This window comes from Manis pentadactyla, chromosome 7 (genome assembly GCF_030020395.1).
Source record: "Manis pentadactyla isolate mManPen7 chromosome 7, mManPen7.hap1, whole genome shotgun sequence".
In the NCBI taxonomy this organism is placed as follows: domain Eukaryota; kingdom Metazoa; phylum Chordata; class Mammalia; order Pholidota; family Manidae; genus Manis; species Manis pentadactyla.
Window position 1 is genome coordinate 146,897,508 of NC_080025.1, and position 15,236 is coordinate 146,912,743.

General features: G+C 50.5%; 1 protein-coding gene across 2 annotated transcripts; it reads left to right on the plus strand.

Moving 5' to 3' along the window:
* The first annotated feature begins 106 nt into the window (after positions 1 to 106).
* Positions 107 to 13,383, plus strand: INSIG1 (insulin induced gene 1). 2 transcript variants are annotated; one of them, XR_005027552.2, is made up of 7 exons: positions 107 to 356; positions 939 to 1,349; positions 4,013 to 4,137; positions 5,285 to 5,451; positions 5,791 to 5,890; positions 11,474 to 11,775; positions 12,063 to 13,383. XR_005027552.2 is itself a non-coding variant. In XM_036899446.2 (6 exons), exons 1-6 carry the CDS (start codon positions 122 to 124, stop codon positions 11,501 to 11,503), a joined length of 1,068 nt encoding a protein of 355 aa, XP_036755341.2. In that variant the 5' UTR covers positions 107 to 121; the 3' UTR covers positions 11,504 to 13,383. The 2 variants fall into 2 exon arrangements, 1 of the variants encoding a protein (XP_036755341.2); XM_036899446.2 differs by having other exon boundaries at positions 11,474 to 13,383.
* The last annotated feature ends 1,853 nt before the right edge of the window (positions 13,384 to 15,236 follow it).

The window sequence follows — 15,236 nt, forward strand, 5'->3', positions numbered from 1 at the left end:
GCCCGATCCATCCGCACAACCCCAGCCGCCCGCCCCCCAACAGTCCCCGGGCCATCCGTCCGTCCGCGCTCCCGGGCCCGCGCGCCGGGAGCAAGGCGGCGGTGGCGTGTGATGACGTCATATGGGCCGCCCGCCCCGATTGGCCGCGGCCACCTCACCAGACCGCGGGCGGACGGGCGCGCGGGCGGGGCGGGGCGCGCAGAGACCACGCCCCCAGTCGGGCGCGTCGCATCACGTGACCTGGCGCCGCCGCCCGCCTTATAAGCTGCGCCGCGCTCCCGGCGCCGCGGGCCTCACTCCAGGCTGTACCGGCCGCGACGTGTTTGCTGGCGAACCCCGCGGGCGCTCCTGGACAGGTACGCTGGCCGGGCGGGGGGCGGCGCCTCCACACCCACATCCCGCGCCGCGCCGCCCCGCGTCTGTCCGGGTCGCGACGAGGCGGGCGGCCCTGCCTCTGGCTGCGGTACCGACCCGAAGCCAGCCTGGAGCGGGGTCTGTGCGCCTGACCCCGGTGGGCCAGGCAGGGGACCCCATCTGGGCCCCGGTACTTGTCCTGGGGCGGCCTTTCCCCGGCTGGGCTCTGCCTGCAGCCATCGAGCGGGGTATGGAAAACTTTGGACGGGCGGGCACTCGGAGCTTATGCAGAGGGCACTTGCGGGCCGGCAGCCGGGAGGGCTCGGCCCCGGTTCGGGGCAGCGCCCAGGTGTACCGAACATGTGGCTGCCGCTGCAGGCGCTCCGTGCATCCCAGGTGTGCCGTGTAGGCACGTTCCGGGCAGTCCTTGCCAGTCCCTGCCCCGTAGGACCAGCGGCGTGGGACGTCGTGTCTGGCCGACTACCCCAGGGACCTACCTGGAGGGTGGCAGGGCCTTCCTGGACCTGCCCTGTTTCTTGGAAGTGAATTTGATCAAGGTTCCCCCGCACCCCTTTTCCTTATAGGGAAGCCTGTCAGACTCTGGAGGCTGATGCCCAGACTGGACCGGCACTTCTGGAGCTGTTCCTGCACCAGGCACAGAAGCCACCCGAGAGCCTGCGCCGGAGGGCTGGCAGCCAGAGTGGGAGAAATGATCAGCTCCTCAGCGTCCCGCTCCTCGCGCCTGGGAGCCCCCAGCGGCCCCGTCAACGAGCCCTCCCCGCGGCCTCGGAGCACTGGTGTCGGGGGCCATAGTGGCAGCTGGCATCACCACCTGGTGCAAAGAAGCCTGGTGCTTTTCTCTGTGGGGGTCGTCCTGGCGCTGGTGCTCAACCTGCTGCAGGTCCAGAGGAACGTCACCCTGTTTCCCGAGGAAGTTATTGCCACCATCTTCTCCTCAGCCTGGTGGGTCCCTCCGTGCTGTGGGACAGCAGCTGGTGAGCATAAGTTAAAGATGTCTGTTTGGTTAAAAACGTTTTCAGCCCATCAGAAGCATTTATTTAAAAATGGGACCAGCCTCACTTTTCCAGCATTTGTATTTAGGAAAGGAGGCGGGTGGGCAAGGAGGATACAAGAACCCTGGGTGCTGGTGTCGGGAGGCTGGAGGAAGCCGGTTGAAGGCGGTGGGTGGGGAGATGATGGGCTGCGCCCAGCCGACGGGCTGCTTCCCGCTCACTGACCTGGCCCTGAGGACAGTGTGGAGGGGAGCCCCGCAGCTGTCATCGCGAGCGAGCAGCGCCCCGATTGGCTGCCTGCAGAACTGGTGAGCGGCGGGCTTGGAGTGCGATTGGCTGCCCCCTCGAACATGCTACACTGCTGGGTCACTGAAAACAAACCCATCACATGGGCAGAGGCGGTGCCCGCAGCCGGCTCCCACTTCCTTTTGCAGGGCGGCCTAGTGAACGTGGCTGAAGGCAGGCCCTTCCCCGCAGAACTCTTAGGGCTCAGATGAAACACGTGAGCACAGGGTCAGGCTGCATTGTGGACAGGTGGGCTGTGTAGAATGTCTTGACTATTTAGCTGGTTTTGTAACAATGCTGAATCGATCTTGGCCCAGATGATCACTTAGTACTTCCCTGGTCTCATGGCATCTGTTGATCAACGGACGTTTCCCAGGTGCTCCCGGCAGCCTGAGCCGCTCCAGCTGTTGAAATACAGAATGAGCGGACAGCCCAGGTCCTAAGCATTCCCTGGTCTGGAGGGCACAACAGACATGTGTCACGGCGAGGACAGAGCCATGGGAGGACTGCCCTTGTGTCTGCCCTGTGGCTGATGTTCGTGGGCTGCTTACTTGGCGCTTTGTACGCCTGGTCCAGTTACTTCTCACAGCAGTACTGTGCTGTGGCTCCATTGCACAGGTGTGGAAACAGAAGCCAGAGGTAAAGCAGCTGCCGCCAAGGGGAAACAGTAAGTGGCAGGGCCACCGTTCATCCATTCAGAACTGCATATGCCTCCCCGGAGCCCGGGGTGCCCTCTGCTCCGTGAAAGTACCTCACCTTTTCAGCAGGCTCCCTTCAAGGAGCAGGAAGATAGGAGGCTTGGAATGGAGAGCCGTGTGTTCCAGCCAGGACACAGGCTGGCAGGGATACTGGAATTCTAGGCAAAGGTAGAATGTTTTCATCTTTGTTCTCGGAGAGATAGGACCCTATTTTGTTTTTCTAAGCCCTTTAAGTATATGGCTATGCTATTTAAAATCCTTCTTCAGAAATAGATCTAGATATAAAATTCCATTTTTTTATACACATTCAGTGCAGTAGTTTTTTTCTTTGAAACAAAAATTTGATCTTATGAATGAAACATTTTAGATTAGGACTTATTTGCAATTGAAGCATCCAGGAGTTCCAGGAATATCTGAAACGGTTTCTCATGCCTTACCTTTTTCTTTTTATCTGTCAGGCAAGAGAATAAGGGGAAACTCCCTGGTACATTTTTACCTATTTAGTTTTTAACCTTAAAAGGTAAGCTTAAGTTATAGTGAAGTAAGTTATAGAATTGTTTGGGTTCCATTTTTCAGAACTCCAAAATTAGAACTTGATAAAATGTAATGTGAAATTGAAACTGAAAGTCTTTCATTGAATGTTTGTTTAAAACTGTGTTTCTTGTTTCCCTGTTCAAAAACCTAAAACTGTTACTTCTTTCACAGGACACCAGGGTGGAACCCTGCAGGCTTCAAGCCTCAGTACTTGGGGAACTTTACGGGGGCACCTCGTGTCCCATAGTCGGGAACCCTAGGCCTGGATCCCTACTGGTCACCATGCACCCTGTCTTCTCCTGCCCTTAATTCCTCCATTTTTCTTCTGTCCTGGAATGCCAGCCTTCCGCCTGGCTAATCCTCTTTGTACTCCCTTATGCTTTAAAGTTCTGTCTGTAAAAACTTCCCAACTCACCCAGGCCACAGTAAGCCCTTCCTCCTGTGCCTTCAGGTTACATAATCCTCATCATTTTACACATGAAGAAACAAACAGGAGGAGACAGGTCCCATCAGAGCCAGCTGGGAGTAGAGGCCCTGCTTTCTGTGCCCGGACCCATGCTCTTCCCACATTCAGGGCCTGGACTGGGCCAGCAGCTCCGTCACATGGGAATGGTCGTGCTCGGGGTCTCCGACAGAAAATGCTGGAGCCCCTTAACAATGCAGTCCACTGCCATCCTCTGGGCAAATGGTCTTTATAATCCAGGTGTCAAAGTCAGATCCATGTACATGTGCCCAGAATCATGCTGGTCCACCAGAGGAACATCAGAACCTATTGTACAACTTGTGGTCTCAAGGTGCTTATAAAAGCTTATCTTCATTATAAAATGGAAACGATAGCGATGAAAATGAAAGGCTAATGAGCAGGCATTTAGGTATTTTGTACTTTAGGCCTATATGGATATTAAACCCCTGCTCGATTCACTTGTGTTAAAACAGCAGTTTTATTTTAAATCTCTCAAAACAGCATGATTTGTGTTTGTACAAAAATATGAAATTAGTTTTAAAAACTGTATTACAGCAGATAGATCCTCTAGTTAAAGGGCCATTTGAAGAAATATTAAGAGTTGCCCCATGGAGATCATACAATTTTAAGCCGCTAGATTCTAACACCTCTCTTTTCTGTAACAGCTGTTGTTGGCTTGCTGTACCCCTGCATCGACAGCCACCTTGGAGAGCCCCACAAGTTCAAGAGAGAGTGGGCCAGCGTGATGCGCTGTGTGGCGGTTTTTGTTGGCATTAACCACGCCAGTGCTGTATCCTTCAGGGGCTGTGCTGTGTGCCAGTGTTTTCTCAGGTTATATGTTGACGCATTCTGTTACTTTTAATGAGTATGTTCTCTCCGAGGTTAGTTGCACAATTTTCTTCCAAGTATTTTATCATAAAGCATATTGCTTGGTTTACACTTAGCAGGAGATTTCGAAATGGTTCCTGGAGTCCTTTCAGTTAATTTCTGGAAACATTACCAGAGCTAGAATGGACTTATTTATTCTCTCCTTTGCTAGACTATGGCTTGGTTCCCCAGAGTTTGTTTGGTGATTCCCCGTCTGCATTTCCACCCTTATCCTTGCATGAGAGGACCTGGGTCCTCTTACCCAGTAAGAAGTGGCCAGAGGGTCATTCTTCCTGGGCTCACTTCTTCCGGAGGTTGAGGAGAAGCCTGTCTCTGCTCCTGGCTGTGACTGTGGGAGCTCCAGGGCCAGTCAAAAGTGGTGTCCTCTGGAACGGAAGGCATTACACAGAATATGTGGGTATCTGGACAGAGGTGCATTTTCTGGGAAGATGGGCTGTCATTTACCAGGTCACCAAAGACTTAGGGTTTCTTTAGCACAACTTGATTATATTTTACTATCTTAAAGACATTTTTAGAGTTACTGATTCTTATATCTGCTCTCCCCCTATTTTAATGGTGACAGTGTGAAAGTAGCATATTATAAGATTTCTTAGCTCTGACGGATCTGTTTTTTCACCAGGTGATAGGCAGTGTTGTGAGGAAAGCCATCTGCGTCTGCCAGCTGTAGGGGTGTGACACTGAGTGCCTTTCTGATGAGGTGTCTTCAGCAGACGTGGAGAGAAGAGTGTTTGCTCAGTTCAAATTACTAATAAAAGCAAACAAGAATGGGACTGCAGGTGGCTTACTAGCAAACTATGTTTTGTGGTCACAACACCAGCAGAATTTTATGTATAGCTCAGAAAATTTACTTTCAAAGTTAAGTTTTTGATGCAGTGATCCCAGAATAGTCTCAGATCATCTTGATCACAGTAATCTTGTGTCTAGCAAGTTGTTTCTGCAGCTCACTGGGCAGTTTTATGGATGGCCAATAATAAAAACATCCTAGGGTTTTTTATTTGTTTTTGATTATATCAAAAATGTTCAACTTTTCCTTAAGTGTGCATCACCAGAAATTGGATTTTGCCAATAACATTCAGCTCTCCTTGACGTTAGCGGCCCTGTCTTTGGGACTTTGGTGGACATTTGACCGTTCAAGAAGTGGCCTTGGGCTTGGAGTCACCATTGCCTTCCTCGCCACTCTGATCACTCAGCTGCTGGTGTACAACGGAGTCTATCAGTAAGCGTGAGCTCTCAACGACCAACTCCATCCTGAAGCTGTTATTTAGCTTTTACTAAAAACATCCATGAAGCTGAGATGTTTCACCAATACGCATGTGACATTGATTTAGGCCTGCTGCTTGTTGTGGGTTCACATGTTAAAAATGCACCATCAGTAATTTAATATAGAGGAAAAGCAGGCCGGAGCAGTGGACATCTCATGCAGGTGTTCGCGTCCCACAGCCTCGTGTGCTGGCTGGCGTCAATATGCATCCACATTTAAGAAAAGCTCACCTGGCTGCCCATTAACCTTGGTGGTTCTGATCGCTCAGGCACCTTCTCCTTCCTTTTTCTCCAGGTACACGTCTCCAGATTTTCTCTACATTCGTTCCTGGCTGCCATGTATATTTTTCTCAGGAGGGGTAACCGTAGGAAACATAGGACGGCAGCTGGCTATGGTACGTGACTGTCCCATTGGCTCCTTACACTAGGGTCAGACGACGGAATTGCTTAGCACAGCACGTTATGATTGTGTTGTTAAGTGTCTAGTTAAGACTCAAGGACAGTAATTATTGAGAAAAGTTTATGTTTTAAAAAAATGGGCGCCAATACCCAGGTAATTCTGTGCTAAATTATGCAGATTTGAGGGTCTGTGCATGCGCGGTGAGAGCTGGGAGGCAGGCCGAGGTCTAGCGCGGCCTCCCCTTACAGATGCAGCCAACAGGTTTCCTGAGCTCACGACTGCTCGAGCGCCTGGCAGGGGAAAAGCCACTGAAGTGGCTGACGAGTGGTTTCCTCCCCTTCACGGGGGCGCAGGGAGTCCGGGGCCACAGGCTGAACTGCAGAGACCCTGTGCCCGGCGGGCCTGGGTCAGAGCATGTCATCAAGGGCAGCGGGCTGGCACCCTCAGGGTGCGCTCAGCATTGGGTAGATGCCGCCCCCACCCGCTGCACAGCCATTTCCTGAGAGCTGAAAAGGCAAAAGAAGTTGGTAATTTCAGCAGTTCTCTTCATTAGTTCTCAGAACTGGCACTTGAATCCTCTAATAAAAGAAAACCAAGTGCAGACACCTGTTACTTCCAGTCGCCTTCAATTCAAGGTCTTGAGCAAAATGAACTGGAGAAAAAAAGCTATATAGTTTCCTGAGGGCTATTGCTCAGAGATTAATTCTGGGGCTTTCCTAGAAAACGTATCTTGGTGCTGCAGGCTATTTTTAAAACAGACATTTATTTGTGCCAGCTAGTACTCGTGAGCTGAACTTGAAGGCTGCTTGGCTGTCTCACAAAAGCAGAAGTCATTTCAAAACGATAGAATGTGGAAGGTGTTCCACTGGTTCCGAAGTCCGAGCCATCCTTTCTTTCCACTCCTTTTAATTCCCTGTGGCTCTGCCACCAAAACACATCTGTTGAGAAAACTTTCTCACGTCCCCTGGCGAGAATCTAAGGACCGTGCTCTTCTCACACTGGCAGTGTGGTCGGTCACCGAATGCCTGTGCTCCGTCTTCCGTTCATGAGCTCCGCACCTGGGGTGCCAGTGTACAGCTGGGCAGGGCCTCGATGGCCCATCACTTTGCTACAGCAGTGCCCTGCCGAGAATTCTTGATAAGGCTTCCATGACAAAAGTGGCCTCAACCAAGGCGACTTCATAAAATCAAAGTGCAAATAACATTCAACCAGTTGGTTATTATTTTGGGATGGTGGGCTGACACTGTTAAGTAATGTGATGGTTTTTTTAACTAGTTTTAGGAAGCATTTTTTTTGCACAAGATTTGCCATCTAGAAATGGTTGGAGGGAAGCTGTTTTAAGAGTTGTACAGATCGTGCCGTTTGCAGACGCTGCCCCTGGAGGCGGCTGTAGTGAGTGGCCCTGGCGGTGCTCCCTTGATGCTTGTAGCAAAGGCCCCACAGGTGACTTAGTGGGAGATGGTTGGCATAGCCCTCCTCAGGGAAGCTCGCGCTCCTGTTTGCTCTTTACAGCCGGGGGAACTTAAAGTAGGGTGTTGTTATGTCTTTAAACTGGAGGAGAGCAACTGTCCCTTGCCCTCCCAGGTCCTCAAGACGACAAACTTTCAGATCTCTAAGCACAACCCCACCTACCATGTTTTCCATCGGGAAGACTTAACTCCTTACCCATGGGTCCCAGCTAAAGGGCAGTTGGCAGACACAGACCCAGGAGGCTTAGTTCCCTTCGAGCAGGCCGAAGCCCAGGATTCCACCGGGCTCGTCCGTGACGGGAACTGGTGACACTGAGCGGCTGCTGCAGGCTGCTCCAGGGAGGAGGGTGGTGAGGCCTGTCTCCAGGTTTCAGACCCAGCACAGTGCACAGCAGCTGGAGTAAGCAAGTGCAAAGCTGTTGCTGGTTCTGCGCCCAGCCGTATTTCCATGGGAAGTCAGCAAGAGCATGGCGGGCCGGGGCTCCTGGTGTGGCCACAGCACGGTTCTGGAGGCCCGGGAGGAAGGCTGCAGGTAGCCACAGTGGAGGCGGAGAGCTCGGCCTGGTGAGCAGAGGGGGGCGGGAGGGGGGCCAGGAGCAGAAGGGAAGAGCAGGTGGCTCTCTGGGAAGTAGGACTGCAGCTCATGGAGGATTTTGTTGTGTTTTTCTATTCTGCATGAAAAAAGTTTACTACGAAAACTGTGCTTTTCTAATGAAACGCACAAGCATGATAGAAGCCCGTCACTGCCCATGTGGCTGCCTGCACCCGGCTGGGGCCGTGAGGCAGGCAGAGAGTGTCGCCTCGTGGCCCACCCAGGCCGTCTTGTCCTCTGCCTTCTCCACACCCAAGACCAGCTCCGCTCCCCAGAGGTGGCGACTCAGTGCCCCCCGGCCCCATCGGCTTGCCCCCCTCAGGCTGTCCAGCTGGTCTCTGCCTTCCTTTCTCTTGGCTTTGCCCCTGGAAATGTCTCTACGTGACTCTCCCCTGAGAGCAGGAGAGTCTTAGAAAAGTCATGCGCTGGGGAAGCGCGTGATCTCTGTGGGACGGACCGGCCTTCATGTGCCGACTCTGATGGCCTTGGAACCTCACAGCCTGCTCCTCTAAGCAAATCCTCCGTCCACTTTGAAGTAAGGACACTGCCTTCCATGCCATTTCTGTGGGTTGACAGTCTTTCTAAAATTCATGCCACTGCAGCAACAAAAAGATAAGTGTGTGAAGCCAGAATTGTATTTTTCAGGAGAACAGAGTGTAGGAAATTGTATCTGCACAGATCGTGTCTGGGCTGAACAAAGAGAAATACATTCTCAGGAAGATTTGCCTTAGGAATCTGGGACCTGCCTGACTACAGCTTTTATAGGACATTTTGTTTGGGGGGCTTTCCCCCATGAGCAGCACCCAGAGGTGGTGGTGATGGGCTGGGGCGGGGCATCACCCTCCAGGCACGTGCCCGCAGCCCTCAGCTCTGGCTGTCCAGGGCCCCATTCTCAAGACGGCCCCAGCTGCCGCAGCTCTGTCATCTGAGCCCACAAGCCTTCAACCAATAAACTGGGGAAAGTGCGTCTGTACTGCGAGCTTTGTATGTGTCCCAGAATCGTGGACCTAGAAAATATTGGTTGTGCTGCACTCCTGCACGGGCTCGGAAGCATAAGGTGCACCTGCCAGAACCTTCCTCATCCCCAAGACATGACTCCAGCAACATCTCCAAAAAAAAGCAAGTGAGGTATTTTCTTTGCAGAGAGGGAGTCAAGACACCTAGGCCTATAACCATCATTGTCTTCTTTCTTCAAAGAAATGAAAAAGTAAAGCAGCTTTCTCATTTGTAACAACAGGCTTAGTCTGTGCTCAGAATCCGAAAGCTCATTTCCAGGTGTAAGCCTACGAGCTTGCCCAATGTCCTAAGAGACAAGCTGCGCCCGCCAGCCCCTTCCCTGGCTGTGCCACCGCACAGTGAGGTTGGAGGTGCGTCTCCCCGACACCTGCCTGCAGTCCTTGGCCCTCAGACTGCTTCGACAGGCACTGGAACTGCCTTGGTGTTTTAGGGGTTACCTTTAGGAATGAAGTCCTGGTTTAAAATTGATACCTTTGCCAAGTAAGGCTTTTGTGACAGGGCATGGCAACAGGGAAGATGGAAATCTGAAGGCACAGAGGTTCCAAGGAGGGTGCTTGGGTCGGCACTGTGACCCGTGCTGCTGAAGGCAGGGCACCTCCAGGTTGGTGTTTGTTGCTGACGGCTCTTCCCAGGCCCCCGGCGCTCTGCCCCCTCATTCCGTCTCAGTTCTCCTGACATGCCTGTTTCACCCTGCCTGTGGGTTCCTTTCTTAAAAAAATGAAATTACTCGCAAGGACAGCGTTGCCCAAGAGCTATACAAGTTGGCTTTGCTTACAGTTAAATGGTTTTATGTGGTACTTGTCAGCCTCTGTGTTGAAAAGAAAATGAGTCTGTAGCATCATTTTATAGAACTTGTATTTGTTGCTATTTGTAGCTTAAAGTATTTTCTCAAGAAAAGTTCCAGCTCTCAGCTGGCTCGGTGATAGGGTGGCTCTGCTTCGCGTCACCCAGGGCCCTGGACGCCCAGCAGCCACACTTCCCGAAGCACAGAACCTAATCTGCCCTTCCTGTTTGTGACTGAGCCAGTCCAGCTGCTAACGATGGTAACAACATTCTCATTTTTGAGGGCTAACAGCTAGCACATGCTGCACATGAGGCTTGGTGCTAAGCAGTTTCATCATTAGCTAATTTAGTCCCCGATGAAGCAGTTTGAAGCAGGAAATGTTACTCGCCCACTTTAAAGATGGGGAGGTTGAAGCTCAGAAGACTTAAATGCCTGGTGGGCACGTAGAGGGAGCTGGAACCAGGCTTCTCCAGAGCGTTCTGCAGGCCCTTGAACACGGCATCCACCACCACCCACCCTCTGAGTCCTCAGGTCGTGCTGGCGCCCTGTGTCTGCCGCACGATACCGTCTTGCCACTTAAAATACGTTGCTTTCAGGCAGCAGTAACAGCAGCATTGTGCCAACTGTGCCATCTCGGGGCTAATCACTACCACGTGTGTCTGGTTTTCTGTGTTCTTATACTAATGCCAAGCCTAATTGAGGCTCCTGTGGACCATGAATTCCCATGTCCTGCTCTCAGCAGTCATAGTGCCACGCTGCTCATGAGTGCCTTCTCCCCATTTTCTTTGGTTAATGTTTGTTTAGGACCTTTGCTCGCTCACTTAACAGCTTGTAATGGCTTGAAGTCACCTGTTCTGAAGTTTGTGTCCCTGGAGCAGGACCCTGGTGACTGCATGCTGTCTGTGGTCCTGCATATGAGAATTCTTAAGGTTCAGCTCCTTTGTCTTACAGAATGGCTGCTGAAATGGGGGAGGTGGCTGGGAGGTGTTCCGCGAGTTCCTCTGTGCCCTCTAGGAGCTTTAGGACTCAGGAAAGTCATGGGGCCTGTATATCTGCTCTTTCGAGATGAAACGAAAGTCCTTGTTGAGTGGACGGCAGGTTGGTTGTGCCTCACAGAGTCTTCCTGAGGGTCAGACGGGGGCGCAGTGTAGAAGGGTTTCTAGCTGCGCAGCTCACTGTCGGAGGCAGTCATTCTGTGCTGCAATGTGAGACCCATTTCCAACTCCTGTCTCACCAAACCGCTGGAAGGGCAGTCACAGTGGAGAAGCCAGGTGTTCGTAAAGGCTGATGGCAGAAACTTCCCTTTCCTCAGGTAAACTGATTTTTGCATAAGTGTGCGTCCTCAAAGTGCAGTGCGCAGGAGCTGCTGTCACGCTGCCACCGCACTGACGGCAGCAGGGTCCCTTCCTGTGGACGTGGTTTCAGTCACGCTTCCAGCGCAGCCTGCTCACCCATCCGGTGCGAGCAGGCCTCTTAGAAGGCTTCACGCCCCATTTCACCGAGAGTGACCTGACTTCCCAGGAGGCGGCTGGCCCCAGAGGCGGTCACCGCGGGACTGCGGGTCATGTCTGCTGGCCCAGTTTTGGCACATTTTGTCTCCATCCTCTTACCCGACCCTTCTTCATCCTTCCCCTTGTAGGGTCTGCTTAGTTGGACCTAATTAAGATTTGTCTACATTTTGTGCTAATTTTATCTATTTTCTCTTTTTACACATAGGGTGTTCCTGAAAAGCCACATAGTGATTGAATCTTCAAACCTACTGACTCTGAAGAACAGCAAGATTTGGGAAGAAAATCTGTGATAATGGGTTGTGACAAAGATTATCTTTTTTCCTCAATAATCTGTTTAGATTGGGCTGATTGTACTGAGTGACTCCTGGAAAAAAAAAAATCACCTATTTTAGAATAACAAATTGGAAAGAAAAACTACGTATCCTGAAACGTCACCTGGCCTGCCTCGCCTGTGCTGTGTCTGCTCGGAGACCCAGGGTCCTGGGCCGAGAGTAAGAGTCCAAGCAGGTGAAGTTTCTCCAAGTATTCGATTTCCTTTCTGTCATTAAAAGCGAGCTGCCATATGTCCAAGCCTTGAACCTCAAGCCTACCACCGGCTCTTGGTTGTACACCAATGCCCACAAGAGACAGCTCAGTGGTGCTTAACAAAGGGGAAGTGCGGTCAAATAGGAATAATGTGTCTCCTAAGATTTCTTAAATAGGGTTGTGCAAAAGGCGAGGAGCAGCGGCAGCGGTGAGCACAGGGCGGCCTGTCTCGCGTGTCACCGTCACCGCTGTGCTTTTCATACCCCCAGGGGACTGTGTGCAGACAATCTTACTGAGAGCAAAAGGCAGCGGGAAGCCATAGTTCTGCACTGTGGCTTCTTGGACTTCTCACCTTAGTACCGGTGAAGTTGTACCCAAAATCCCTCACGGTCCGGGCGTTCCCGTCCGCCATGCGTTTCAGTCTCAGTGAGCCAACACTGTTTTCATTTCTTTGATGCTCCAGAACTGAGATGACGGTTTTTTTTTTCCTACAGCCCTATGGAATTTGCAATCTGTGATTGCCTTGTAAAAGAAGAGCGCTTATGTCACCACATTAAACATTTGGTGTTTCTAAATACTCAAAAGATATTGGTGAGCACAATGTATTCATTTAATGGCAGAGACCATACTGGACCCAATTTGCAAGTATTGGGTCCTAAACTTCAAGTGCAATGTATATGAAAACCAATCTGAGCCTTGTATTCTCTTAAATATTTATTTTTTTTAATGTAAGAGATGTTAAAGAGGGGTTCTCCGTTCATTTCAGCACTGCATGGAGGCAGAATCCAGCAATAATTTCTTTGAATTGTGAAGTTACCTGGCTGTGACCCCACTGAGCCCTTGTCCTCTGAAATACTCCAACTTCGTGGATCTAGAATTTTTACTTACAAATTTACCTTTTTGTATTTCGCAATTTAAATGTTTTGGGTGTGTTTTAAGTTCTGTGAAAGCAGCTCGATTGAAGGACTCCTTTTGACCAGAAGCGGCAGTGGGCGGACGGGTCTCGGGCCCTGCCTGTGGCCACAGCACCACGCCCTCTTTGTGGGCTCATCCGTCCCTGTTGCAGTCGTTGCGTTTTGTTTTGAGGAAAATATATAAGTAAATTTTAGGTTACTGTAGCTAATTTGTTTTAGAGGAATTTTGTTTAAAAGAAAGTGGGATTATTCTGAACTTTGCAGTGACCCCTTACACATTTTCTGAACATGAAAACAAATGACTAGCTATGTGAAAAGATTTTTCAATATCAGCATTTTATGAAAAACCAGAAGTTATTAGATGAAAGCAGTGACTGACTCTTTTAAAATACACTTGATCATGCACAAATGAGTATTTTTTCCTCCTAAACTGGAAGTATATATCTGTTAGAAGTAACATAGCCAAAAAATGTGAATCTGAAGAATTTTTTTGCCAATACTTTGCAGCAAGTATATGAACCAAAGTGATTTGAGTTTGTAAAAATGTAACATAGTATGAACAAAATTTGCACTATCCCAGATTTGAACATCTAGTGAGGTTCACATTCATACTGAGTTTTCAGCATTGTGTTCTTTTTGCATTCATTTTTTACTTTTATTAAAGGTTCAAAACCAACCAATGTATTTAAGAGTTTTTCTTTAAAAAGGAGGGCTGGGGGTTCTTCGGTGTAGAATGTTGGTATTTGGAATGGAAAAATATTTTATAGCTCTTAAAACTTTACTGAATCTCAGTATCCTCTTGGGAAAATGCCACCTGAGTGTATCTTTTTGTAATGGTAGAAGGATGGTGGATTTTTTTCCGTTAATGGTGGAATGGAGTAGTGACATTTAACCTCCCTCCTGTCCCCGCCCCACTGGCCCTGAGAGTCAGGGCCCACCCTGACCTCCAAATGCTGTCCTCTGTCTTGAAGTGAAAATGCCCTTTCTCTGTTCTAGATATGTTTTGGGGGCCACTGGGCTCCCAGCAAAAATGGCCCAGGGAAAGGGTGGGGCATCCTGGACAAGGAGTAGCCGGTGGGGGGCCCTGGGGCTAGCTGATGTGGGGGACGGACATGGAGCTCTCCTCGTTCCCCCATGCCTGCTGGGTGGCATGTGGGCTAGGACCTGGTGCATGGCATAGAGCCCCTTTGGGGCCCTGCACCTGGGAGGTGGGGGCTGGATGCAGGGGGCCCTGCCATGGTGTCTGGTGGTTCAGGCTTGGAGCCCCTGCAGATGCCATGCCGGGTGAGTATGTGCAAGGAGGCCAGCACCACATTCTCAGGAAGGCCTGCTGAGTGTCAATGGGGCACCTTGGAGAGCCTGGCACAGACTAGGTAGGTGCCTGTCACCTAAGGTGCAGACAGACCTGGAGTGCCAGGGCACCTCCCCTGTGAAGGTGACAGGGATGCTGAGGGATGCTGGCCGCAGGAGGGCAGCAGTGCGGCTGATGGCAGGACTGGAGGGGTGGCAGAGCTGTGCCCAGGCTGTCACACTGCCCTCTGTGGTTCCCGGGAGGCCAGCCTGCCTCCCCCAGAACCTAGACTCTCCAAGAGCCCCCACAGCGCTCGTGCCACATACCCAGGCTCCGGGAAAATGTATTTCAAGTTGTGAAATAGCATCTCAGTGACAGTAGAAAAAGGACTGACATTATTATACTCCACCCAGTACATTTTATGATACAGTCCAAACCAACAGGCTCTTGGGACATTTAACACAAAACATCCGTGGATGGGAAGCCTGGCAGAGCTGGTGACACTCATTTGCATCATCTCAGACGCACAAAGGTTTTGCTGAGATGAATCCGATATGTGGATCTGACAGAGTAATGTCCATTTTGGACCAGTCTAAGTCTGTGTTTTAGAGGACATTTAGGAAGTGGGACATTTCCTGGAATTTTTCTGGTCTGTAAGCAAGTAATTGAATCGCCCTATTACATTAAAAGGTAAGGTATGTACTTCACAGATTTTCCTGCTTTTCAGCTGCATGAGCAAAGCTGAGTAAACAGGAACTCAGGATGGACACAGGGTGCTGTGTTTACTTAGCTGGTTTTCAGTCACCTCCAAATTTACCTAATGTTAGTGTAAAGACTCAAATGAGATAAACCAAGTCACTCGAGGCCCTGGCCTCTCCCCCCTTTGAATTACAGACATTCCATCTCAGTGGTAAAAAAGAGACAACGGAAGGAACCGAGCTTAAACCTAACTTGTCTTCTCTACTTCACGTGTTAAAATAGACCTTTTGCTAAGAATGTTCACTTTCTGGGAGTTTCAGATTAGCTCAATAGTGCAACTAGCAGATAAGGCCTTAGAGTAGGGACATACCCTTTGAAAAGCACTGATGCTGTAAAACATTAATAAAGATTTGGAAATTCGGCTTCAATGCATAGTATCTTATGCAATGAGGTGCTGGCCTGAGACCCACTGATCTACTATCAGGCTGCTCTTGGAGAGGCGACAGGCTGGTGAGCCACAGGAGGAATTTTGTATTGAT